The sequence below is a fragment of the Bremia lactucae genome (assembly GCF_004359215.1).
Source record: "Bremia lactucae strain SF5 chromosome Unknown BlacSF5_NotPlaced_19_SHOA01000004.1_2068294bp, whole genome shotgun sequence".
Taxonomy (NCBI): Eukaryota; Oomycota; class Peronosporomycetes; order Peronosporales; family Peronosporaceae; genus Bremia; species Bremia lactucae.
The window spans coordinates 1,123,749-1,150,599 of record NW_027152031.1 but is presented as its reverse complement, the minus strand read 5'-3'; the positions used below and the strand labels follow the sequence as shown (position 1 = coordinate 1,150,599).

At 45.1% G+C, this 26,851-nt stretch overlaps 6 protein-coding genes across 6 annotated transcripts; 2 read left to right on the top strand and 4 right to left on the bottom strand.

Moving 5' to 3' along the window:
- Positions 1-4,428: 4,428 nt before the first annotated feature.
- On the top strand, positions 4,429-8,762 carry CCR75_003443 (uncharacterized protein; the record flags this gene model as incomplete). Its single annotated transcript, XM_067961537.1, has 4 exons — positions 4,429-4,839; positions 4,914-5,145; positions 5,229-5,929; positions 6,017-8,762. 4 exons carry the CDS (start codon positions 4,429-4,431, stop codon positions 6,425-6,427), a joined length of 1,755 nt encoding a protein of 584 aa, XP_067821794.1. The 3' UTR covers positions 6,428-8,762.
- On the bottom strand, positions 6,496-8,802 carry CCR75_003442 (uncharacterized protein; the record flags this gene model as incomplete). Its single annotated transcript, XM_067961536.1, has 1 exon — positions 6,496-8,802. One exon carries the CDS (start codon positions 8,800-8,802, stop codon positions 6,496-6,498), a length of 2,307 nt encoding a protein of 768 aa, XP_067821793.1.
- An 88-nt stretch (positions 8,803-8,890) lies between these two features.
- CCR75_003440 (uncharacterized protein) lies at positions 8,891-13,252 on the bottom strand. The gene is made up of 15 exons (XM_067961534.1): positions 12,850-13,252; positions 12,087-12,783; positions 11,803-12,020; positions 11,592-11,740; positions 11,146-11,522; positions 10,980-11,074; positions 10,841-10,912; positions 10,684-10,779; positions 10,496-10,597; positions 10,352-10,434; positions 10,210-10,276; positions 9,617-10,123; positions 9,428-9,556; positions 9,293-9,364; positions 8,891-9,233 (listed from the first exon to the last, which is right to left on the bottom strand). The coding sequence occupies exons 1-12, from the start codon at positions 13,081-13,083 to the stop codon at positions 9,896-9,898; spliced, it is 2,418 nt and encodes an 805-aa protein (XP_067821795.1). The 5' UTR covers positions 13,084-13,252; the 3' UTR covers positions 8,891-9,233; positions 9,293-9,364; positions 9,428-9,556; positions 9,617-9,895.
- Positions 8,907-9,598, top strand: CCR75_003441 (uncharacterized protein; the record flags this gene model as incomplete). The annotated part of the gene is made up of 3 exons (XM_067961535.1): positions 8,907-9,233; positions 9,293-9,364; positions 9,428-9,598. The coding sequence occupies 3 exons, from the start codon at positions 8,907-8,909 to the stop codon at positions 9,596-9,598; spliced, it is 570 nt and encodes a 189-aa protein (XP_067821796.1).
- A 738-nt stretch (positions 13,253-13,990) lies between the features above and the next one.
- On the bottom strand, positions 13,991-15,532 carry CCR75_003439 (uncharacterized protein; the record flags this gene model as incomplete). The annotated part of the gene is made up of 1 exon (XM_067961533.1): positions 13,991-15,532. The coding sequence occupies one exon, from the start codon at positions 15,530-15,532 to the stop codon at positions 13,991-13,993; it is 1,542 nt and encodes a 513-aa protein (XP_067821415.1).
- A 121-nt stretch (positions 15,533-15,653) lies between these two features.
- Positions 15,654-18,190, bottom strand: CCR75_003438 (uncharacterized protein). The gene is made up of 4 exons (XM_067961532.1): positions 17,414-18,190; positions 16,217-17,342; positions 16,017-16,145; positions 15,654-15,955 (listed from the first exon to the last, which is right to left on the bottom strand). Exons 1-4 carry the CDS (start codon positions 18,058-18,060, stop codon positions 15,809-15,811), a joined length of 2,049 nt encoding a protein of 682 aa, XP_067821416.1. The 5' UTR covers positions 18,061-18,190; the 3' UTR covers positions 15,654-15,808.
- Positions 18,191-26,851: the final 8,661 nt, after the last annotated feature.

Sequence of the window (26,851 nt, the reverse complement as noted above, 5' to 3'; positions counted from 1 at the left end):
ACATGAAATGGTCTGTTTGGTCTGCAATCGTCAAGACTGGCGATTTGCATCAAGCTTTGCTTGATAACCCTGAAGGGGACGCTGACAATCAACGTTCCATTACCACTTTGCATCCTCTTGAATAAATAAGAAATATGTACTGTTATCTCAACATATTTGCGCGAGAACATATGCAAGTCCGCCGCTCGGCCGAGAACTTTCGAAATCCGTTTACACCGACTTGCATGTCACTCGGCGATTGCCTTGAAATTATCAGGAGCAAGGTGAAGGTGTGCACCGTGTTCCCTTGCAGCGAATATACACTTCTTGAGGTTGGCGTGCAATTTCTGCTCACGTATAAGTGTAAGAACTTTCAAACGAGAGTACGATGCACTTCAACGTCCGACTTTTCGTTTATGGCTCGGCAATGAACGAAGACATTAGCAGAATAACTCGGCGCAAATCTCTCACCGATCTTACAGATCGGTTCGCCATCTGTTGAATGTTGCAGGGGGGTTATTTAGCTCCTGTGGCATTACTAGCAAATTTCACAGCGTACCGCTTGGGGGCGCTTACTGCTGTGAACGGAGTATTCTATTCACGCATAAAAAATATTAAAATCCATTTATCAGGTCCATGAACAAAAGATGGTACTCTTTGACATACCATCAATGACTACATATCGGCGTTTGAGTCTGTATCGTTGCAGCATTTATTTTTTTAAATACATGCACAAACCGCCACCCTCCCGGTGCTTTACGCACACAGAAAGTCAGAGAGCAATATAGGGAGGTTTACCCCCTCACATGGCCCGCTGCTAACCGATTTTGTTTTGGCAAAAAAGTTGGTAATCGCTAATACTTGTTCGCGAGGCAGTGGCCACGCTTCATAACACAGCATTTCGAACCTGGTATCAGGTCGATCTCGTGTCGAGTGCCTTTATCATGAAGCAGCTAGCATGGTTCCAAATCAGGATACACATCGTTTAATTCGATTAAATCCTTACACAATGATTTATTTACATCAGCTTCCAAGATTGAGACAAAATTTTTTAGTTTAAGTTCCAAGCTTCTCATCGAGGGCGCTTTCGTCCATCGATGAGCTACCAAGAACCCGTTCGCTTAAGGCTGACCGATCATTGGTCATGCACTTGTCATCTGTGACAAGTACGTAGATCTGCTTGGCTTTATCACTACGTAGATCACGCAAGAACCGTTTAGTTTCTAGCGTTAGCAATTGAGTTATTTTCCAAGCTAATTAGAGAGGCGCTATTAGATCAAGGATATAGGCGCCTGCACTTAGTCTGTTGTTTACTAAGACATTCAATATCTCGGGTTCTTATTTGAAACTTAGTTACAAAGGTACCTGGGACTTATTTCCTTATAATCTTAGGACATATTCCCTCATAATCTTGGAAATCATTCCCTCGTAATCTTAGGACTCATTCCCTTAAGTTATATAAGACTTAGTCTTCTATATTTATGGGGAGTATCCTCTTCAACTGCCTCTAGCTGTGATTGCGAATCAAAGCGAGATCCTCTTCGATCGACCCTTCAGTCGATCCAGGAGTTTCGCACTGTCTCTTATAGACAGGCGTTTTAACTTTCTAGTGGTCGACCTTCGACGCTACCTGTGCATCTGACCAACCATCTGTAACTTAATCCATATCATAAAGGTGTACCTTCGACGCTGCATGTGCTTGTGCACAGCCGTCGGATTCAACCTTCACAGCGTAATGAGTCGTAACTGCGACTGTACAGACCTAAATCTGAGGTCTTTTGCAGTCGTAGTAACGACGGAGCCACAAGTGTGCCCAGCGCACTCACGTGTCCATCTGATGAATGAGAAACAGGCATCTTCACGGTTTGATGCTGCCAATTTATGCATGGCTCGTACTTCCTGAGCCATGGCAATCCAATGATGACACCAAATTTGTCATCCAAGTCCGGTACAATAAAGTTATCATCGTACTGTGTACACTTTAACGAAAATCATTATCAATATTACGTGTCTTAATTGTTACAGATGCGCCTGTTGCAAGGCGCACTGTCATCCTCGTAGAGGTAATTCACGCTCAATGAATTGAGCCTACGATCTTCTAGCGGTTAAAGGCGATTGTAACTGCTCGACGCCCCACAATCCACTAGTAAAGGAAGTGAAAAATTCATTTGCGCCTTTGATATGCAAGGTGATGAGGGCATCACCAGGGGCAGTACCACGCTGTGACTGCGTGAATGAGGGATTTTCGTCTAGAGAACTGCAAGTTCTTCTGACGTTTCTGGATCAGTAGGGCTCCTGCTCCAACTAAACCCGACTGCGTTTTACAGTTCGCCTCACCGTTGTGATTTCGCAACAGCGTCGAATGTGCGTCCTCGGCAGTTCCTAGCGAAAGATCGATCATGTCGCTCGGTGGTTCTAGGCACTGAGCGTAGTAACCCGTTTTTTGGACAACGATTGCATTTTTGCAATTGTTTGTAACTTGAAGAGCGATGTTCTTGCTCACCATATACAAGAGGTCCATCGGATCTGTTTCTTGTTACGATAAGCACCAGAATGTCCGAAAGCCTGTTTCAGGCTAAATTCTTTGTTCGCTGTAATGTAGCGTCTCTAGTACGAGCTGGAATAGGTGGGTCTGCGCGGGACCATTTGCAAGACCACAGTAATCTGAATTTGTTCATCAATCGTATGACAAACGATACAACTCACTAGGTATCATGAATGCTGGGCGTAAACATGAATATCACGATTACCCTGTTCAAATCCAGGAGCTCTACTCGAGCCGTAAATTCGGCACATGGCGGCTCAAATGTCCGAGCGGGGTCTTAAAGACTTCGCACGTATGGATCGTGAAGCTTAAGCCAGAAAACCTTGATTTGGCATGTTCGGCCAAGTTGAACATTCTAACTTTACTTTCGTCACATCTTTATCGATGTGGCAAGCTTCAATGGCATCGCCCGATGCGAAAACGATCTCGATAAGGAGTCGCCTCCGACTTCATTAAAATAATGGATATCAATCTTCACACTTTCGGGTCGACGCGAAAGCGTCGGCCCGCTAGTAGCATGTAGATGCTGCTGTCTCGACAATTCCAACTATTAGACACCTTGTTTACTTTAACAGTTCTTCCTGCTGTTAGCCTTGCTTGTGAATCAAGATTTCGTTTGTTGAGCCGCGTCGCGTTTAAGTTGCATGAAATCGAGTAGAGCCGCATGTTGATCGTCTCTTTATAGAGCAAACAACATGGCGGTAACGGCTGGCCCGCCTAAGGTCGAACTCATTCGTTTGATAGCTTTCCATTCGAGATCATGAGCCTTCCACGCGTTGCGTGGAAGCCTTGACGAGGCGAAGACTTCATGGGGAGTGCTAGCTCCCTCCTTCATCATCCAACATCTTCATGTTGGATGGTACGTACGTCGTCGTTGAACAGGCAAACAACTTGGTGAAATAGGGCACCTTTCGCTGGTATTCCTTCAGTACTAGCCGACCTGCTCTGATAAATGTGCCTCTGATTACTTCACTTGCATGACGTGCAGAGGAAAGTTTTAAAGTTGCTAAGAATTTTTAGCAAGTAAAATTGGTCAATACTTAGAAGGCTTCGTAGTAAATCTGTATTAATATTTTAAGCTCCTATGTATTAAGTCTTCTTAGCTAAAATAATATATAAATGTAAGTACAGTATGCATTACGACTCATAACTCACCGCCCATTTGCGCCTCTAGCAGCGATTGGCGGGGTTGATTTAAAGACTTAAATCAACCAACGAACAGAATTGTCACATTGCCGCTACAATATTGCCGTGTGAGGGGATATTGAATTGTTAAGTATAACTATTATTATATCATCCATTAAATTTTTAACTACGACATTTTCAATTTTCGGAAGATAGAGACGCTGTGACGGGCACAATTACATCCTTTTGTTGAGTAATTATTTAAATTAAACTTAGACGTCACCATTTTGTAATAAATAAGGGTTTGTTTGCATAAAAAACGCTTTTTCTTCACAAAAATTAAACACTCAAATTTAAAAGTGCGCAATGGAAAATTAAATTCTATAATTTTCGATGTTACAGACACATCGATCCATTCAATACCGAAAGGTAGGAACGTGAATAAACGAGTGTACGTGTCGAGACGAACCAAATCGCGGTTCATTAGCTAATTTTCACGGGCGCTTTGTTATTCTTGGCGACGAATCCGTTGATGGCGCGTACTTTACCAAAATAATAACCTCAATGGCACTGTCACGACATCAACTGATACCCTTAAAGATACTACTTATGACAATCTTGTTGATTTTTTCATTCATCAGTGAAATTGTAACGCATTATAAAAGCTGGAGCAAAATTAGGGTCTTGATACATTTCATTTCTTCAACAACAAAATAATTGTGTTACTTGTACAGATTGTACACGAGGACAAAACGCATCAAATAATCTTTTTAATCCCTATGGCAATTTCGCGACCAAGCGCCGCAAAGGTGTGTAATAGCACTCGCAGGCGACGCAGTACATCACTTGATTCTTCATTATCCGAAGAGGATACAGTTACACTGAAAGATACACGCCGCAGCCGCGGCAAGCGGCAGAAGGCCAGTGCGATTTTGAATGAATTTACGAGTTTGGACGCGCTGCTAAGCAGTGGCTTAGCAGAAAAACGTAAGCGCGAAAATCGTGAGCGCAAATTAAAACATCTTCGCGAAGAGAGTGAACTTAAAGATAAGGATGCACCCATAGGAAAGCTCATAAGTTGCATGGACGATACTCTGTCTGCACTCTCAGGTGACAACCACCTTTTCACATCCTCGGAAGTGACAATCACGGAGGAAAAGTTTGGCTACGTATTTATGCCAATGACAGAGGTGCGCCATTTGTCGATAAAGAAAATTTTAAGAAGCCGCTAAATTGTTGTTATTGTATACACGATGAATGATAGCCACTACCGTTTCGCACCTACAAAGCAACAGAAAGCGAGCTGCAGAGTGAGCTCAAGCTTGTGTATGAAATCATGCAGTCTTCTAATGATGAAGAGCTGCGAAGCTTGCTGTGGTCCAAAGCCATATTGGTCCGCTGCATGCTGGTACGAAAAAATGAGGCCATGTCCGCAGACTCTTCGATGACAACAATTCGTGTACCCTCGAAGATTGGTTTTTGGTTATTTATGACGAGTATGTGTCCATTATCAACATTTTTATCGATGCGGTGTACGCCATCTGACTTGTCAAGGCATCGTTTGCATTATTTGATGTAGTGTCAACGCACAGCAGCAGTCATGTAGTAGGAGGCTGCTTTAGCAATCTACTATTTGCTCACAGGTCTAAACCGCAAGTGTCTATCTCAAGTTTACTGTCAGCTTTACCGGTGGCGTACTTTGCGCATCCTATTGAAGTATCGTTTGACATCGACTTTCCTCCCTTTGATATGGAATGGAAGCCGTCAATTTATGATTTTCTTAATGCGTTCCGTGCATATGGCTTCCAGGACAGCAAACGTTCCATGAGTGTGAAGAGCAAGATTTCTGAAACGCCGCCATCCACAATTAGGTCGCGTGTGTTGCCATTTCCGACTGTAAATATGCACTATGTGCTGATGTACATGGTGCTTTGCTTGCGCACAAAGACGCTCATTTTAAATGGCTATGACGCATTCAGTTTCACGATGTTCTTCTTGCGCATGCAATTCGAAAGCAATATACATGCTAGTATCATTGACCTGACGACCATTTGTATTGAGGAATTATTGGACGCATTTCCTCGAACTGAGTGGCGACGCGAATGGGCGCCACAGCTCGTGCTGCGTATTGCTGGTTTGAACGAAGGCTTGTTCGATTATGCCGCTGGCTGGCTTGCTGTTGCACGTAGTCTTCCCCGCACAATGCGGGGTACACAACTTACAACAGGACTGGCAATATATGTGCTGCAACATCGAATTGACAAAGTCCCACAGAAAGGGGTAAGCAAGCTCAGTCTACTTCATGGCAGCGCGATACGTAATGCAGCGAATGAAATGCTAACATACTTAAACTTTTTTTTGGCACAGGCACTATCAGAAAAGCCTCTAAAATTTCCAATTCAAAGTGGACTTGTTGTTGATATTGTTGCTGGCATTGTAGAAGATTTAACACAGAAATACGTGGAAATACGCAAAAGAAGCAAGGAAGCGAAGGCAAAGCCACCATTTGATCTACTTTGCAAAAAAATAGCCCTGATGGACTTGGCATTGCAGACTTTTTTAAATGTTTTCACTCCAGCCGAGATGAAAATTATGCTAGACAAGCTTGATCGGCTGGCTGATGCTCACAAGTCTACCATGTCCGCAAAATGGCACGAGCTCAAGACGTTAATAAGTCTAATGCATCGCAAATATTCATTGGAGAATTTAAGCGTCGGACGCAGCCAACGTGCGTCGCCATCAGCCAGAAGTGCTTTGACATATAGCGACGATGAATAGCAGCACTACCTAAATAATCGCTTGGAATAGATGCTTTGTAAACATTTTAACGAAATTGCGTGACCAAACTACTTCTGTTCCTGAACCAATGCCGCATATTGTTTCTGCAATTTGACTTCAACAAGCTGCTGTAAATTCACTTCGTTCGCTAAACGCGTCATTCGTCTTTGCAGCGCTTGACTCTCAAGTTGCAAAATATTTTCAAAACACGCCTGCTCGATTGCAGAATTTCGAAGCTCCCTCATCTGGTCACGCAACAATTCTACGCCTTGCTGCGAACGCCACTTTAATCCACCATTCACAATGTTGGCACGTTCTTCTAGCTTAAGGGCACGCTTGGCAAGAAACTGTTCAGCTTCCTTTAAATTTGCAAAGCAAGCTTGTACAGCACGAATTTTGTCCTCCTTAGAACTTGCAAACTGAAAATACACACCGTCGGTCTTTCCTCCGCCCTCTGCCTTGCTCAAAAAGCGGTTTTGTACTTCAGTCCACTTTGCATTTAGCGCGAAGATATTTTGAGACTTCCAATCGTCATTTATGCCAGATAAACTACCCTCTATCTGCACCAATTGCCGAGCGCGCTCCATTTCGCTATCAGAAAACTCATACAAATGTGGGACTGCAACCGAGCTCGTAGTTTTTTTGCGCTTTGATTTGCTTTTCTTTGACTTGCGATTCTCAATAGGGTATTTGGCCAGATCATACTCGAGCATTCGGTACATCTCGTCTGCAACTTCATCAAGCTCGCTGTGAATCAACGCTTTTTTCACTTTTGATGGGCGTGGAAGGCCCAACTGCAAAACAGTAGATCGCCGCTTAAATTCATGCATTTGTTGCAGTTCCAGATGCTGCTGTTGACGAATTTCTCTCTCACCAGCATCTTCTTCAAACCTAACCTTGACACCGCTGTCCTCTCGATATTCTGGCACATTAATCTCGTACTCATTTTGTGGAGCAGGCAAGCTCTCGAAGCCCTTCCGTAGACTAGTAGCCAGCCGCTTAGCCCGGGCTTTTTCAGCCTTAGCATCTTCAGTCTCAGTGCCGAAAAGCTGTTCCGGATTTATACCTAGCTCGTCACGCAAAGGTGTTCGCGTTGCAGACATTGGTGTCTTGTCACTTGCTGCTTTTGGTAAAGCCGATGACGGTGTTCGAGATGGAGTAGCTCCTACATAGCCAGTTCCTTCGTACAATTCAACATTTTCCCCACCTAAAAGTGGTGTAGCACTGTTTCGCATAGCTAGTAAATTCGCCGTCTCCTGTATAATATTTTCATGTACATTACGATTTGAAGGCGTTGCCGACGTGACCCCAGTAATTGAGCGCAGCGGAGTAATACTGTAATCTCCCATAAGTGCACGGGTTTCATTGGATGAGCCACTCTCTAGAGCAAGAGCGGCTGCGTGACTAGCATGCATGCCTAGCTTCGCGAGATCGCTCAATTCATCATTCGAAATCACAGGGGCTGGCAAATTTAGTGGCATGCGCTTGATGACATTGATTGGGTCGTTCTTTTCATTCACTGCGGCAATGATGTGAGGCAAATTCGATTTCATGAGCGAATTCTGTCGCTTGACATCCTGTTTACGTTCCCTTTTCTCCAAGGCATCTCGACGCACGCCCTCCAACTTGTCAAGTTGCAATGCTGCGCGCTTCGGATCGATTTTTATTCTAGAAATCTGTTTCTCCTCCGTCACGTTGTAGAATCCAGCAGGAGCTTTTTTCTCAAATGGAATCTCTTGTGCATAATCTATAAATTTGCGCTTCTTCGTATTCACTTTCGGATTCTGCGACATGATACCTGCAGCCTTGAGCTCACGTTTTTTCTGCAAAGTAGCAAGACGACGTGCCTCTTCCAGTTGTTTCTCACGAGCCTTGCGTTTGGCCTTCTTGCCCTTGGTATTTGCCAAACGAGCTCGGGCCTCGGACAGCATCTCTTTCTCGTCTTCATCCATGTCGACGGGATCAGGACGTGCAGGTTTATTCTCGGGGTTGGGATCAATCTCTCCAGGGCGTAGGCGCCTTGGGTCATCACTCAACTCGATGCCCTCTTTCTGTTGAGCTGTGTCAAGCAACCGCTCGTAGTGCTCCATGCACTGCGCAGCTGTCCGGCCAACAATCGGAGCAATAGTGCGCCATTGAGAGGGCATCAGCTTGGCCAAATGAAGCAACTTTTCTTCTTCATCACGACTCCACTCTGTCTTCTTAATGCTCGGATCCAGCCACTCGTACCACCTCGCCTTGCACTGTTTTCCCGACTTGCGCGACAGAAGTGATGCCACACGCGCCCACTGATTCATGCCATACTTCATCACAGCCGCCTTAAGAATTTCATCCTCTGTATTCTTCCACACGCCGCCCTTAATCACGATCCGCATGGCTGCCTTGACGGAGCTCCAAAGAAATTAAATTCTAAATTCTTTAAATTAAATTATATTCACACTGTTTTGAAATCGGTTGATGTGGCGAAAGATAAAAATTGATGCGTGAGAGCCTCGAGCAACGTAGTCGCTTGCTAGCAGCGCAGCTTCAAATATTCGAGCGCAATGGGCGTACATTAACAGAATTGATAGCTAAAATGTTGAAGGCACGAGAAGAGCAGGAGACAATTCTGCTGGCATTCGCCAAGAGTTTTGAAGATATTGCGGCTCAAGAGGAGTGCGCGCCATTGGCCCACTGTCTTGGAAGTCTAGGTGACTGCGGCCAGAAGCTTGCTAATGAAAGCCATGAAGTGATGATGCTACGCCCTGAGAAAGAGATCCTACAAGTGATCGCACAGATCCAAGAGTGGGCCATTGTACCCATGAAGGTGCGAGGCAAAACAAAACAAAACTATGCTGGAGAGAATCTAACGTGTATGTAATGCAGCGGCTTCTGGAAGATGGGGAAAAGGCTGTAAAGATTGAATTTAAACTGCAAAAAGAGTACGACGAGCTTAAAGTATGTGGTTAAGAATTTAAACATTTAATTTGTATAGAATTGGTACTAACTTTTCTATTCAAGCGAGGAAGCTCGGCGAGGGAAAAGGAAAAGAAGTTGAGAATATTGTCGGATCAGAAACGCCGCGTTGAAAACGGGAACGCATTGGTCAATTTACATATGGAGCACTTTGACCGCTTTCGCATCGAAAATATGAAGGTTGGCGTCTTGATAGTATTTGAAGTTTGCTTCTAAACCTTTGAACCGGTGCATTTGCAGAAAATCGTCAATGAATTGGCCCGATCACAGGCTTTCTACCATGCAAAAGGTTTGGAGCTTTTTGCGGCTTCGTGCCAAAGTATTGCTACGCTCCAACCTACACTTTAAGGAGCACAGCCCAAGCCTACGGATGCGAATCAGGTGCGTCTTTGATGGAACTGAATTTCGAGAGCCTATTTACTAGCTTATGTTCACCTCTCCTTATTTATACATTTTTTTATTTTGCAGTAAGCGTGTGTTGTGGCGTTTGAACAGTTGTAATTCCTTGAAATGCTATAAATTTACCGATGAGCGTCGATCATTCCTGCGTTTGCGTTGGCCAAGTTTGGCCATACTATCCTGCAGCTTTCTCCAGAATGAACCTTTTTCACTGGGTGTGCGTTGCGGACTATCAGTTTCTATGCCAAACTGCTGACGTCGTGAAATACCAGGTGATGCTGTCCAGCTCTGAGGGGAGTAGCAATAATCTTCGAGTAGCTTGTCACTATAATAGCATCGTTTCTGTACGCAAAATTTCAAGATAAATGACCACTAATTTCTTCTCACTTCGTCCATTATCAGACTGAACTGAGTAAGCATTCGCTTACCTCTTCAAATTTCTCATGTACGACGTGAACTGGTACATGAAGGTAGTTGGCTAAACCAAGCTGCAAGCTGTTATAAAGTTAGCGCCAGATGCGGAGAAGTATGACGTTATCATTGAAAAGTGATAGATAAAGCCATTGATACCTCTTTTGAACTGGCTGAAGAGAAATCTGTCGCCGAGAGAACGTCGGTGTGGCTTGCGACACGAACGATACACCAAAGTCGGACTGGAAACATTGTCAACACATGAGTCCTCATTTAGAGCTAGAGCACGTTAATTAGGTGTACCTGTGGCAAGTGCGAAATTTTGACCGAGTGTTCATACATATGGCGATAGACTGCTTCACTCAAAGATTCTAATTCAGTATTTCGTTCTTCGCAAAGGTTTATCTTATCGATAAATAACTTCCACTTGATGCGCAAACGCATTATCAGCGCGACAGATACAGCTTACAAAGACAGATGACAAGGCTCACCTCAGCCACAGTCTGTTCGGATGTGTACTTGTCTAAAAAAGGATGCTGCAAAAGTGTTTCTGCTGACGGTCTTTCGTTAGGGTTAACTATCAGGCACTATTAAATACAGGTCAGTTCATTTTAACATAAAGCCATTTGATTTGTATCAACAAAAAACCTGATCAAGAAATGAGCGGCATTCGTCGGAAAATGACTCGATTGGTAGTTTAAGGCAGTGCTCATTCGAGACCTAAACGGAAAGCCAAGCGACGTAAGGATTTTTGTAAGAAACGCATCTATAAGTTTGAAAAACTCACGTAATCAACCAAGCCAAAAAATCCGTCCTGAGTCGGAAGTGGATATCGACCCAAAGCAACAGATGTTAGGGCAAGTCCAAACGACCAGATATCAGCTGCAGCAAACAATTTGATAAATAAGCCTAAGAAATTAATTCTTAAAGTGCATAAATAGACAAAAGCGCACCTGGATAGGAATAATCGCCTCCACCTATTCGTTCAGGGGCCATGTACAAAAGAGTTCCTACAAATGTTTTGGTTGATGTAAAATTATCGTTCAGCGTACGCGCCAAACCAAAGTCCGAAATCTTGACATCCCCTTTTCGGTTCGTTAGCAGATTGTGAGGTTTAATATCTCGATGGACCATGCGCTTGTTGTGAATATGGGCCAAGCCATGCAATACACCATTTGCTAAGCGTGCTATAACTTTTTCATTTTGACAACCTCCGCGTAAAACAATGTCCTGTAGCGAGCCCGTATTCATATATTCCATGACCATACAAATGGAATTCTTGGGGCGATCAACAAATGCATCGTAAAATGAAACAATGTAGGGGCTTGGCCTATAAAGGCAAGCAATCAATTCCTGAGTCCATTGTGGCCACACTTTAACATCACACGTCGGCACATACCTGGGATTTGGTTTGCTAGAATTGCTATTAGGAGCAGGATGCTGAGAATTCGGGCTTTCATTATCTGCCATGGGTACAAGATTTGAATAAAGTGCATGAAGCTCGCGAACCATTTGCCGACGCTGGCCTCTACCGTAAACAGGAACGTCCTTCCTCAAATTCAATACATTAAGTCCTACAAAAGCACTGATACGACATTTGCCACACTGACCTTAACAGCGACGACTTTGAGTGTTGGGATGTGAATCGCCTTATGCACCACACCAGAAGCCCCGCGCCCGATTTCGTTAACACGCTCCAGATTCTCTTGCAGATGTAGACATGCAGCATCAGGAGATGAAATTCCAGCCTCGGATATTGCAACGCTTTTTGTTGTAAACATGCCATGGTTAGGAGAATAAGCACTTCCTGCACTATGGCGCTCGCGTTCTGAATAATTTAAGAGAAACATTAGTAGTTGATGACGCCCCAACTCTCTTAAGCCACAAACCGCACCGCTTGGAGAAAGAAAATCTGAATCGGAGTCTGAACTGAAATTTAACTTGATCATAGCCTGTTGCGCAGCACTAGGATCATCTGTAGCGTTGATAATTTCGGAATCAGCACCAGCTGCCATCGCTGCTGCCTCCAAGGCGTCTCGCTTTGCAATGAGTCGAGTTGCAGCTCGCTGAGCACGCTCCTCAGCTTGCTGAGGCGTAGGCATGTCTTCTAGCTTTAGCCGTAACAGAGGGCGCTTGCCAGCACGATTTGCGATAGTATTGTTCGTCAAGTCAGTAGCTTTCCACTGCAAAGAGCACGAAGTAGGTGTAGCTAATGACGATTCCACTATTACTGTCGTATCTGCCGGTGATACTGGTCTCTGCAGCTTCTCTTCGAGCGATAGCTGCGTTTTCAATGAGCATATTTCCTTGTCCACCTCCGATGCGGCATCCTTCGCAGCATTTTCGGCCACAGTCGAATGTACTTCAGCATAGCCCGACACAACATCGGGGTCATCGTAACGAGCCGAGAATTTCATAGCTTGCGGTGGCAAAGCGCTTGTATTAAGCTGTCGCACTACTTGTCCAGAATCGAACGTCGCCGCTAAGAATCCTTTATCCATCCAAGGACAATTCCATAATTTGATCTCGGCTATACGCAGCTCGCGGGGACAAATGTCTGGAAAAATCCGGGAAATCACTTTGTCGTCAGTCTTAATACATTCATATTACGGTTCAGTCTTAAATGTTATCCATGAACAAATTAGTATCTTCCGCACCTGTTTAGTAAGATTTGGCGCCGATTTTGGACGAATCAGCGAGTCTTTATGCCCCAGAAACGCTGCATGATGTGGCGCTCGCCCCGCTCGTGGTAAGATAGATGCGCTATCTACCATATGAGCGACATTCGAGCTGCAAGACTGCATCGAATAATCCACCCTTAGTTCGCAATCGTCTGGATGCTTCTGTTCGTAGCTGGCACTTTCCACACGCCCACGCTTGAGGCGCTCCATTCGCTCTGGCACGGGGACTCCCACACGGAGCCGTCCAGCAAATCGTGCCGGCGGCTGGTCGCTGAGTCAAAAAAATTGCTGTTGACTTTGGATTCAGCGGATGAACACGGCGAATTTTCACGCACCGCGGCGGGTTTAGACACGTGCCGAATATTTTATCAAAGTGCTGCCACAACGGCCTTGTCGAGGATATGGAACGTCTTAACGATTTATTGTAATTCACTAACAATTAAACACATGTTTTCAGTACCAGCCAAACGTATAAATCTGAGTTGATTTCGACACAAAGCAAGGTGGTTTGCGCTCAACTATGCATTACCTATGTATTGTAACACGGTATTTTAGACCAATTCTGCCGTATAATAAAATTCATAAGATCGAGCTGTAGTTTAGCTTTACTTGTTGCTATTTGAGCAACCATCATTTGAGATGACATCGTGTCATTATTTACTGATGTACTCTGTGCAAAATGTAGTGCTATACTTTATTTGCATTCAACTAAGCAAAATAGTGATCAGGCCATCTTTAATAGCAACTTCAATCCCAACATCAATCGCAACAACGAAAGCGGTTAACTTTAAAGCTAAGTATACCCTCGCGGACTGGCTTTTGTACTTGATATGCTCACGTGGCTGTAAAAGCGGATGGCAGATCTCGGGATTGAGCATATTCTGGCACTGTTCCACGGCGACTTAACGAATCGCGTCCGTTTTTAAATATTCCAGACGCATTTCAAGCAAGATTTTTTTCTTAAAGTCTGCAACACTGCTAGGTTTTTCTATTAGAAGCATTTTCATCGAGACTTCTCGATTACAAAATTTACAAGAGAGGCACGAGTAGCAAGAAATCATTACAGCCACGACAATGCTAACGGAAGGTGTCGTTAAAAAAGTCATGAGTAATTGCATCAGCCGGCATGATTGGCAATCTCCAGCATTTCGTCCACGGACGTGATTTTCTCGCGAGGCTTTCCTTTAAGTTTGCCTCGGCGAATTTCCTCGGCATTTATGCGCTCGTAGCCTACCCATCTAACAAGCTGCTTGTCCGGCTTACGTTTCTTGATGATAATTTCCACAGCATCCAATCCACAAATGCTTTCATCAATATTTTTAATGTAGTTCCCACTCGCAAAGTCATCAACGATGCAGCGAACCGTTTCCCGGGCATCCATTGTATTGGTACCAATAATACCCGATGGACCCCGCTTTACCCAACCAGTGCAGTAGAAACCAAGCACTGGTTGTTGATTCCCGTCTCCGGTTCTGGTGACAATGCGTCCCTGATCGTTCATTATGACGGAGCGACTTTTGTCAAAAGGAATATTTGTTTCGATTGGTAACGACTTGTAGCCAATGCTGCGCAGCACGAGGCCACATGGTATTGTTTCAAACTCTCCAGTCCCAACTGCGCACTGATTGTTTGGCTCGCCCGTCAGCTTGTTTTTTTCTGTCACAATAGCTCCTACTCGTGTTGGGTCTTTCTCGTCTGCAAAAATTTTCACTGGTGCGCTTAAAAACTTAATTTGCACCGTGCGCTTCGATTCGATGGCACTATTAAACCGCTCAGCAGCTTTTTCCAGCAACTCGCTCATGCGCTTGCGAGCGCGATGCTCTTGAAGTTCCACCTTAGATGCAACAGTCATGCTATTAATAATATCTTTTGGGTCCACAACGCACGCAACGCCATTCAAATTTGTCAGCTCTCGAACTTCCTTGATCGTAAATGCTGCCTGTGCACTACCACGTCGCCCTATTATATACACATTTTTAATTCTACTAGTACGCAAAGCTTTTACAGCGTGAGTAGCAATGTCCGTAATTGCTAGTTCCTCTACGTTCTTTGTAAGGATACGGGCACAATCCAAGGCTACATTTCCTTGGCCAAAAATGACCACCGTTTCGGTCTGAGTCAGATCAATGTTTACGTCGCGGAAGGCCGGATGTCCGTTGTACCAATAAACAAAGCTGCGCGCTGACATCACTCCACGCAGGTTCTCACCTGGAATACCCAGTACGGAATCATCTGCGGCGCCATAGGCGAGAACCACCGCGTGGTAATGCCGTTTTAGCTCGGAAAGCGTCACATCCTCGCCCACACGGACGTTGCCGACGAAACGGAAACGCTTGTCGGCAGCTAACTTCGTATAGTCGTTCATCACAAGTTTCACTTCTGGATGGTCAGGTGCCACACCAGAACGCACAAGGCCGAACGGCGTAGGAAGCTCCTCCAGCATGTCCACCTGAGCACCAGCGTACTCTTTTAAAAGGTACTTGGTGGCGTAAAAGCCCCCGGGACCTGATCCAACGACGCAGATATGCCGGCGGGGAACCTCGAAAACCGAGGCGCTGAATCTGCGCGCAAAGCTTGCGCTAACAGGACGCTGGGCTCGGAACAGCAACGGCCGTAAAAGCATCACTTTAACAATCGACTGATACGTATTTTTTAACATATTTTGTGACACAATCACAACTTTATCAAGCTTGAGCAGCAAAGTCGTATGACCACTGCTACATAACGTCTACACTTGAGTATCTCAATGCCTAATTGGCAGAAGAACGAAAGCAAATGCCTCTTCTAAAAAAAGGATTTTATAAAATATTAAGATTGGGGGCACGAGTAATAGGGCTGTAAAGGTTACTTGTAAGCCACCACTGTGTTTTGTAATAATCACGAGTACTGCAGCGTGCACAGAATAATAGCTAATTATTGCAGATGGATTATATCCCTACCGTCTACCACCGCGCTGGCGAACAGTCAGCTCGAGCACTGTGTCGTTTATAAAGTTGTAGTGTGCACAAGAGAGGGAATCCTTGACAAATCCCATCGAGAACTTGAGCTGTTGCTTATTGACCGGCATGCCCTGCAATTCAGCCTGCATGCATACAGGTAAGCAGTGTAGGACGCAAGTTGGAAGATAATCGTGTGATTCTTACCATCAATTTCTGCTTCAGAGTCCGCATGATGTCTTTCACGTCTATTTCTACGGTCAAAGTTTGACCCTCAAGCTTCCATTGTGTATTTTCCGGTTCATTCGGAACTTTGACAATTAATCGCACCATTCCCTAAGCAAACGATACAAGCACGAGCGTGAATGACCCCACAATCTACCGAAAGCATCACCAATTAAACAAACCGGATGCCGAGAAGCGAACTCTTTTTCAGGCAATAACATCGATCCACTTGAACAGTGCCTTTTTGCTGATGGCTCAAAATCTTCTCCAGGAGGTCCAGAGACGCCAGGAGGGCCACCACCAATACCAGGTGGGCCACTGCCTATTAATGGCGGGAAAGCGCCTGATGCAAGCATTTGCGAAGGAACAACACCTAAAGGCCCTATACCGGAAGTGCTCACGCCAGGTATACCCATTCCAGGTGGAGCCATGCCGAGAGGCATCGCGCCCATTTCTATCGGGGCAATGCCTGGAGCGGCAACGCCAGGATGCGTCATTCCGGGAGCCCCCATCATTGGGCCGGAGACCATGTATGGCGGCATTCCTAGTGTTTGGTGAGGATGTAGAATACTTGTAGGAGTTTGTTCCTGGGCCATAGACCCACTGAATCCTGGAGCTTGCAGATTACGTGAGCTTACTGAAGAAGGCGCTAAATTGGCATCTTCGTCCGAGTCTATCTCCTGATTCTGCTGATCCTGTCGCTCTTGGAGCTCAACAACACTTGGCGCTGAAGTCGCTTGCAACAAACGCGCTTCTTCTTCTGCTGAAGACGCAAAAATATCGGCACGCTTCGTTGCAAAACGTCGGAGCGAGTCTGCAATTGCCGATCCTGCTGCATACGAGCTTTCTTTTTGTTTTTCAAGGTGACGCTGAGTTTCCTCGCGCCACTTGGGGTTCATTAATAGAATTCGCATATGTTCATTCGCCTCTGCGGACGAAATTGTCTTGCCATCCACGCTCAGTAGCGGCTGCTGGGTAGTCGCTGCCGTCACTTGTGGCACATGGTCTTCAACAACCTTTATCTGCGGCTTTGGCTCGTCTTCCTCATCTTCGTCCATGTCCATATCGTCATCCGAACCTTTTCCTTCATCTGTATTGAACGTAGCAGAAGCGTTCAAGTCATCATCATTCTCGAAATTAATCGTCTCCACGACCACGAAGTCGTGCCAGTCAATTTGCGCCAGTGCACGGCGCTCAGCATCGCTTTCAGCCACCTCTTTGTCTTTGCGCTCCTGTATACTTCTTTGCCACTCTATTCGATGCACACATCGATCCAGCACTTTCATACGCTCCATTCCGTCCTCAATCCTGCAAAAGCAGCAACAATCAAGATGAGGCCACAGGTTACACCGAACGACCAGCACATCGTTACACACCACTTTATCTCCGCCTCCTGCTTGGACATCACGAGCGTGTAATTCTCTACAAGCGCCGTAAAATATGCGAATAGAGGGTGGGTTGGCTTTAAAAAGTCAAATTGTGGATTTCGCTGCTCACGTGTGGCAAGACCTGACAGAAACGAGCTTCCACTTAACGCCGTGTACTGCGCTGTAAGATACATGATCTCCTGGTCCAGTGCGCTAAGCGTTGGATGCTTAATGATATATTTCTCTTCACGCGGTGGCTCTAGCTTTTTTTCCTTTATTTTTTTAGCTACTTGAGCCGTGACATCCTGCACCGCCTTCTTTTCCACGACCACGTCTCCTGAGGTCTCTGCCGCCTTTACAATGTTCTGTGTCTTTTCCTGTTGCTGTGACTCTACCAATGATGATACCTCATCTTTTTTGGCAATGAGTTCGCTCACTTTATGCTCATAGTAAATATGGTACGGGTCGGATTCGCGCAAAAATGAAAATTTGGCCGACATGCGCTCGCCAACGATGCGGTTCTCGAAGGCTCGTCCATTGCTAGCCACAAACTGCGCCGTCTTGTCCACCACAGCGCGGATATCCGGTGGAGGGTATATGATACCCGTGACTCGGCCTTGAACTGTTGCATCTTGCTGCTCTTCCGGCACCAATGTCATAGTCCTTGGAGTTCGCGCTAAATTGTCGTTCGAGTGTCCCCCAACGATTTAAGTTTGCAAAAATTCTCACTATTGGCCATATTGACCGCCATAATATTAATAATTATCAGGAGGGTCCCCTGCCTCCCCACTTCAAAGTATATATCTAAATAATTATGTCTTGGGCCACATTAAGGACATCGATGTAACAACCAATGCCGACATAGCTCTATATTTTGGCATACGATAGCATTCTCATAACCAACGAAAGCTTTTATGCAAGCATGTTGATCTACGACTTCTTTTGTCAACAGCTGACGGCTTTTGTCAGCGCCCAAGCTACACCGGTACTCCCCACTGAGTGTTATCTGAATGGCATATTGATCCAATTACAATATGCAATTTAGCGGTGACTTTTGAATTGTACCCGGAGCAATATGCCATTCATGTAAGACGTAGCACACTTAAGATATACACGTCCTCCGCGAGTCTTACGGACTTGCGCTCTGAGCTCTAAACTTTGGTAAGCTCTGATGAGCTCAGAGTCAAGTCCGTAAGACTCGCGGAGGACGTGTATGCCATAAGATCTTTTAACTCACCGTTTGCGGTGGCATATTTGTCCCCTGCATTTTGCTTCCAAGGTATCAAGCTGCTTGCAATATACCTCTATCTGTCTTTTTGCGTGTGGAAGGTCACAAGCCACTTACATGGCCTTCTTATCCATTAAAGTGGCCGACATGATTGTTTCCGCTTCACAGTGTCAGATAGTTTGGCTTTCGCTGATAATTCACAAACGGCTTTTACTACAGTTTTTATGGCTTATTCTTATAGCATAAGTATTATTCCTATAAGGGAAATCATAAATATTATTTCCTATGAGAGGAATAAATAAAGAAATAAGAAATTTTTATCTATATTAAATTTTACTTAATAGTTCGAAGATTATCAAATTTGGTAATATTGACGCAATAAGACAACAATTTTGTTAATTTTCTGGAGTCGTATTATAAACTCTTAATCAAATGCCTTTTCGATAAGGGCATTGTTTAAAGGAAGGACATTTATTTCTTTTTAACTTTATTCAACGCTTTTGATTTCTTTAAAGGATTTTTCGTAGTCCGTTTAACGGCCCACGCACGTCCTTCCAATTCGATTGAATTCAAGGATATATTTCCTGAGTCCGTACCGTGCGAGTTGCCTAAGGTAAAGGCACTCGGCACGAAATCGACCTGATTCCAGATTCGAAATACTGTGTGATGAAGCAGTGGCCATTGCCTCGTGAACAAGTATTAGCGATTGACAAATTATTTGCTGGTCGTTTAGCAGCAGGCCATATGAGGGAGTCGACCTCCCCACTAACTCTCCGACCTTCTGTGTTCGTAAAGAAACTGGTCGGATGGCAGATTCTGCATGCGATAAAGTAATTGAGCGCTGCAACAGTACCGGCTCAAACGCCGATACCACGAAAAGACGTAATCATTGATTGCATGCTAAAGAGTACTATCTTTTCGTCAATGGATCTGATGGATGGATTCTATCAGATCCTTATGCGTGAACAGAATCTATCGCTCACAGCAAAAAGTATCCCAAGCGGATTGCTATGGGAGTGGCTAGCTATGCCACAGGGACTTAGTAATGACCCTACGACATTTAACAGATGCGTAACCAATCTTTTGCGATCGGTGCGGAATTGAACCGAGCTATTTTGATGACGTCTTCGTTCATACCAGAGCCATGAACGGGAAGCTGAATGTTGAAGTACATCGTACCCACATCCGAAAGGTTCTTACACTAAGACGTAAGCACAAGGTATATGCAAATCTCAAGAAGTGTATATTTGCTGCAAGCGAAATACTACTTCTTGAGTGTATTATGGGTAAATACGGTGTACGCCCAGATCAGAAAAGATCTAGGCGATGACCGATCGGCCTGTGCCAGTCGATGTAAAGGAGCTTAGAAAGTTCCTCGGCTTAGCGGCGTACCTGCGCAAAGACTCACGCAATTACGCCGAAATGACAGTACATATTTCTTCTTTGTTGAAGAAAAAAATAAGTGGTCATGGAACACTGATTAACAGCGTTCCTTTGAGGGTATCAATCAAAGCTTGATGCAATTGCCAATCCTGGCAATTGCTGACCAAGACCGACCTTTTCATGTGGTCAGTGACACCAGCGATCTTGCAATCACCTGTGCGCTGATGCAGTATGACACAGAAGGCGCAGACGCGTTGTCTGTTATCAATCACGTCAGCTTCAACCAGATGAACGCAACTATCCAGTGCATGACAAGGAACTCCTTGCCATGAAATACACACTGCCTAAGTTAAGGGTCTATCTCTTGGGAGATAGACTATTCATCGTATATACGGACCATGCGTCTTTACGCATGGCCTTAAAAAGTCCACACCTCTCGCAAAGAATAGCGAGATGGTTGTCTTTCTTCGCGGAGTATTACTTCTTCGTGAAGTATAAACTAGGACGGCTTAACGTCGTCGCTTATGCCCTTTCGTGCCGGCCCGATTTGCCCGATTTTGAGCCGGCTGCGCAAATCAACAGTGAGCATAAGCCACTGTCGCAACAATAAACGTTCCGTCGCCAACATTACTTGACGACGTTTGAAGAGCTTATCAAGAAGATAAGGCCCTTAAAAGGGTTGATGGATTGACTTAGAAATCCATCCTAATAATCCTTCAATGGGTTGTCGAAATTGTATCGACTCTCAACAGATTGATGCACACCACGCAAAGGTTTACTGTGCTATACAGCAATTGCTGGCGACCATCCCATGCTCCGTTACAACCTCTGCCTGTTCTGGCAGAGTGTTAGCAGTCTGTAATTATGGATTTCGTTTCGGTTTCCCGAAGACGATTACAAGAGTAATGATATTTTTGATCGTTTCAGCAAAACGGCACATCTTGCTGCAGTCCCGAAGTCGGTCACAACCAGAATCTATGTCGTGTTTTTGTTGACACGATAATTTTGCTCAATGGCTTTTTTCGTAAACTGGTCTCAGATCGAGACCCCAAATTTACAGTGGAATTTTGGCAAACGGTGTTCTAATCACTTGGAACACAGTTGCAATTGTCAACTTCTGATCATCCTGAAAGAGATGGTCAGACGGAGCTTAAAAACCGTATCCTCGAAGAGATACTTCGCGGATACGTCGAGGGACTCGCTCGAGCAACGAACTGTCTAGCTCTTGCTAAACACGCATTCGCCCTAAGGTCAATGCGAAAGATACCAATGTTGATTTAATCAACATTGAAGTGGACCAACTCAGTAATACCGATAATGCTATTACTGACTTTGATAAAAACGTACAGTAGTACGTGCAGAGGAAGACTACTCTTTAAGACAACTACCTTAAAGAGGCTTAAATGAAAACTGTATTAATATAATTAAGTTTCTCTTCTTTCTATCTGTTAATGCTAACTTAATTATAAACTAGTACTAAACATGCAATTGAAATCTTATCTGTCTCTATTTGTTTACGTTTACAGCTGATTAGTCTGCGGGATAAATAGATATAACGGCTTATACCTATTTATGGATAAGATTTCCGAGCATTACTATATAAAGTAATATTCTCCAAATATTATCTACCTTTTAGATATTGTATTAATTAACAACTTTAAGTGTTAATTTCATGTAACGATACACCCCGTTACATCACCCCTCCCTTAAACGACAACCACTCTGACTGTCATTTGATAGAGTGGTCACTATGTAACCACTTACTTTTAAAATGATGCTGATTGGTCAGAACCATCATTTTAATTTCATCGCATGAAGAATAAATCCATGCGGGGAGCTAATAGTGCGGAGCCTTCAGCTGCGGTTCATGCAGCCGCGGGTGACGCACTTATGTCTCTTGCGGCAGACGTTCCGTCTGCCGTAGTATCTTCTTCTCGCGCAACACTAGATGTTGCGGGTGCACGTGGTGGTATACCACGTGAATTCGACCCCTATTTGGAGGTCGACTACGAATGCGAGTCGGACGAAATGGCTGACTCGGGAAGAATAGAACAGTCGCCTGATAGACGTCAGGCGGCTGACTATGAGCCTTCGAAAGAGGGCTCATTCTAATAGACGAGTTAATAGTCTGTTTGGTTCCGACGATGGGGATGGTTCCTCATCGCCCGTTCCGTCTCTTGTACGGTCACCTGCACCTGTTCTGTGCAAGGTGCTGACGATGGCATAAGCCATCGTACTAAAAGTTCTTGTGGTACCTTTGCTTCAGTGGGTATCACTCAGGGGAGTGAAGACAATAAAATGTATCATCTTGCCCCTAAAAAGAAGCCGTGGCTTTTGCCCGAACGACTAATCAATAGCTTGTCTGGAGAGACTACTCCTCACAATAAATATCCCTTATTTATTGCGACAAAGCTACATGGCCTTGATCCCAGCGCGAAGATCTTTCGCGCTGAGGAAGATTTTTATCTCGATGCTTTTTTCAAGCATCGATGGTATAGTGGCAACAATAAGCGAGATAGAGTCTCGCTTATGCAAGCCTGGAGCGCGTTCATTCGTAATGTCAAAGACATTGGACATGAAGCCTGACTTCAATGGACTTAATGGAATTCGCGTTAAGTTTAAAAACGAACTCCAACCGGTGCAAGATTTAAGCTGCAGCGGTTGTCTCGTGAGGCTGGGCTTCCATGCTTTACGTGGAATGGTCCCTGTCCGTGTTGGGTTCACAACACGAAGAGAGTAAGAGGATATGTCTATTCCCTTTCTTCGCCCTGGGGAAGGGCTCGCATCTCTATTGAGATGCGGGATGCGATTGACGTTTTGCAATCAATTTGCATGCGCCAAGGGCGCGTATTTTCCGATGGACCTTCTTACATTCCGATAAGTCTCGTCATACTGACGGACGAGGCCCTCAACATCAGCAACCAGCCGGGAACGAGGCTCCCAGCTGTCATGTGAAGGTGGATAACCGCGCCAGCGAACAAGATAACTTGTTCGCTAACCCTTCATATCACGGTGGTTTTGGATACGTTCGACAAGTAAACATTGACCACCGTGGCAATCCACCTATGGTTGTGGTTTAGGAGGGAAAATTAAAACCGAACCGTGAGTCGGATCTAAAGTCGAAGATCGCCAAAATCGATCGCTTTCTTCATGATTAGGAGGAGGGACTTGACCACGAGCGTGGCAAGCGTCGCTCGTTGAAGCAGAGGTGCAGGATCACCATATCGAGCGGTTGGAAGACCGTTCAAAGAGTGCGTACTCCATGTTGGAGTACGAACGGAAATTTCACGCTCCTCGTGATGAGCTGTCGTCAGCTCATCGCAGTTTTGAGGAAACTCGGAACCGGCACAAGAAACTCTAGATTCAACATATTAATTTGGGTCGCGATCACAAGAATATTTAGGAATTCTTGAAAAGGGTGGTCGGATCCGTCCTCGGAAGAAACCGCGTCCTGATTTTACGGGCGGAGCCGACCAACGTAAAACGTAGAATGCGTACGCATCCTACGTGGCAATTCTATTGTGTACGCATTGCCTCTACGATGCATTACAAGGAATGGCCCAATGAACCTGGGTAGTAGTTTACTGCTAACCACATTAGTGACACGCTTCGGTAAGTTTACCGTAGAGAGTAGAACTACGTCATAAATTTAAATGAAAGAACATTTGCTCTTCCATGTTTGTCTGCGTTCCGTTTCTGACGGTCCACTGCGTTAGCAATGGAATCCTGTACGAAACGGATCACTAATTTTTCGAGCCAGCAGAAATTCTTTTTCTGACTCATTTGTTTTGTCTTTTTCAGTGCGCTTTATGCGCACTGCCATGAGATCTTTCTCATCTTCGATGTCGATTTCTTCGACATTGACATCACTCGCGTCGTTGTTGACTTCGACGCGTGATGAGCATGAGCCAGAAGTGTTTTGCTCGTGCGATTCCCCCCCCCTTAAACTAGAGGATCCCTCCAATTGGGTGGGTATGCGACGATGGTATAAGCCATTCACGAAGAACGGTGTGTGCGTTGTAGACGCATGCACCGAATTGTTGATGGCGAATTCGACCATCGGTAAAAACTCGCTTCAATTCGGGTACGATTGGACGTAACCTCGAACTATCTCTTCGAGGACCCGATTTGCGCGTTCCGTCTGACCATCTGTCTCTGGATGATCAGAAGTTGACATAGTCAGCCGTATTCCGAGAGATCAGAACATGGATTGTCAAAACTCTGCCGTAAACCGTGGATCTCTATCCGAGGCCAGTTCACAGGATAAACTGTGGAGTTTGAATTCCGCGTTGATAGAGACACGGGCGCAGCCCGGAGCCGTGATCGACTCTGGTACTGCAATAAGATGTACCATCTTGCTGAATCTGTCTACAAAAACAAGGATTCCATTATTTTTGTGATCGTCTTCTGGAAATCCGAAGACGAAGTCCATATATACGGACTGCCAACACTCTGCCGAAGTGGTAGAGGTTGGAGAGGTGCACGGGATGAAGAGATAGGCTTCACCCGCTGACATACCTCGCAAGCACGAATGTACTTGCGCACGAACTGATACTAACGGGACCAGTAAAAGTCGCGACTTACTGTGAGACAAGTTTTTTCATGTCCACGATGCCCACTTGTTGGTGCATCGTGACACTCATACATGATGCGCTAGCGCAAATCATTGTGAGTAGGGACGACAACACGTGGAATGTCGTTGGCAACGGCTATGTAGTACAGTAAGTCGTTGCGGGTTGTGTATCGATCGGACGACAATCGGTATAAAGCCGGTAAATCTTTAAAAGATTTATTAAATGAATTCATGAGATGATCGATTAAATGGAGAAGGTCTTTATCTTCTGTGTAGGCTTTTTTATGTCATCAAACAGAGGTGATGATGGAACACTTGTAATGAGTGTTGCAACAGTGGGATTATTTTCACTGCTCGAGTGCACAGCCGGCTCGAAATCGGGTCAGCGTGATAACGCATTAGCGACGACATTAAGTCGTTCTAGTTTATATTCTACGAAGAAATTATTCTCCGTAAAGAAGGATAGCCACCTCGCCATTCTTTGCGAGAGGTGTGGACTGTTTAGGGCCGTGCGTAATGACGCATGGTCCGTGTCCGAGTACATACAATAAAATGTCTCGTCTTACCCTGAGAAAAAGCCGTGGCTTTACCCGAACGGCTAGTCAGTAACTTGTCTGGAGAGACTACTCCTCACAATAAATATCCCTTATTTATTGCGACAAAGCTACATGGCCTTGATCCCAGCGCGAAGATCTTTCGCGCTGAGGAAGATTTTTATCTCGATGCTTTTTTCAAGCATCGATGGTATAGTGGCAACAATAAGCGAGATAGAGTCTCGCTTATGCAAGCCTGGAGCGCGTTCATTCGTAATGTCAAAGACATTGGACATGAAGCCTGACTTCAATGGACTTAATGGAATTCGCGTTAAGTTTAAAAACGAACTCCAACCGGTGCAAGATTTAAGCTGCAGCGGTTGTCTCGTGAGGCTGGGCTTCCATGCTTTACGTGGAATGGTCCCTGTCCGTGTTGGGTTCACAACACGAAGAGAGTAAGAGGATATGTCTATTCCCTTTCTTCGCCCTGGGGAAGGGCTCGCATCTCTATTGAGATGCGGGATGCGATTGACGTTTTGCAATCAATTTGCATGCGCCAAGGGCGCGTATTTTCCGATGGACCTTCTTACATTCCGATAAGTCTCGTCATACTGACGGACGAGGCCCTCAACATCAGCAACCAGCCGGGAACGAGGCTCCCAGCTGTCATGTGAAGGTGGATAACCGCGCCAGCGAACAAGATAACTTGTTCGCTAACCCTTCATATCACGGTGGTTTTGGATACGTTCGACAAGTAAACATTGACCACCGTGGCAATCCACCTATGGTTGTGGTTTAGGAGGGAAAATTAAAACCGAACCGTGAGTCGGATCTAAAGTCGAAGATCGCCAAAATCGATCGCTTTCTTCATGATTAGGAGGAGGGACTTGACCACGAGCGTGGCAAGCGTCGCTCGTTGAAGCAGAGGTGCAGGATCACCATATCGAGCGGTTGGAAGACCGTTCAAAGAGTGCGTACTCCATGTTGGAGTACGAACGGAAATTTCACGCTCCTCGTGATGAGCTGTCGTCAGCTCATCGCAGTTTTGAGGAAACTCGGAACCGGCACAAGAAACTCTAGATTCAACATATTAATTTGGGTCGCGATCACAAGAATATTTAGGAATTCTTGAAAAGGGTGGTCGGATCCGTCCTCGGAAGAAACCGCGTCCTGATTTTACGGGCGGAGCCGACCAACGTAAAACGTAGAATGCGTACGCATCCTACGTGGCAATTCTATTGTGTACGCATTGCCTCTACGATGCATTACAAGGAATGGCCCAATGAACCTGGGTAGTAGTTTACTGCTAACCACATTAGTGACACGCTTCGGTAAGTTTACCGTAGAGAGTAGAACTACGTCATAAATTTAAATGAAAGAACATTTGCTCTTCCATGTTTGTCTGCGTTCCGTTTCTGACGGTCCACTGCGTTAGCAATGGAATCCTGTACGAAACGGATCACTAATTTTTCGAGCCAGCAGAAATTCTTTTTCTGACTCATTTGTTTTGTCTTTTTCAGTGCGCTTTATGCGCACTGCCATGAGATCTTTCTCATCTTCGATGTCGATTTCTTCGACATTGACATCACTCGCGTCGTTGTTGACTTCGACGCGTGATGAGCATGAGCCAGAAGTGTTTTGCTCGTGCGATTCCCCCCCCCTTAAACTAGAGGATCCCTCCAATTGGGTGGGTATGCGACGATGGTATAAGCCATTCACGAAGAACGGTGTGT

Excerpts from the sequence above, each read along its gene's own strand:
- CCR75_003440 (XM_067961534.1), bottom strand. The coding sequence starts at position 13,083 with ATGGAGCGCCTCAAGCGTGGGCGTGTGGAAAGTGCCAGCTACGAACAG. Across the intron at positions 12,021-12,086 it reads AGATTTTCTTTCTCCAAGCG|AACGCGAGCGCCATAGTGCA; the intron begins GTGCGGTTTGTG and ends TAAATTATTCAG. Across the intron at positions 10,598-10,683 it reads CCGAACAGACTGTGGCTGAG|ATAAACCTTTGCGAAGAACG; the intron begins GTGAGCCTTGTC and ends TTTATCGATAAG.
- CCR75_003438 (XM_067961532.1), bottom strand. The coding sequence starts at position 18,060 with ATGACATTGGTGCCGGAAGAGCAGCAAGATGCAACAGTTCAAGGCCGA. Across the intron at positions 16,146-16,216 it reads AGTTCGCTTCTCGGCATCCG|GGAATGGTGCGATTAATTGT; the intron begins GTTTGTTTAATT and ends TCGTTTGCTTAG. Across the intron at positions 15,956-16,016 it reads CTCTGAAGCAGAAATTGATG|GCTGAATTGCAGGGCATGCC; the intron begins GTAAGAATCACA and ends GTATGCATGCAG.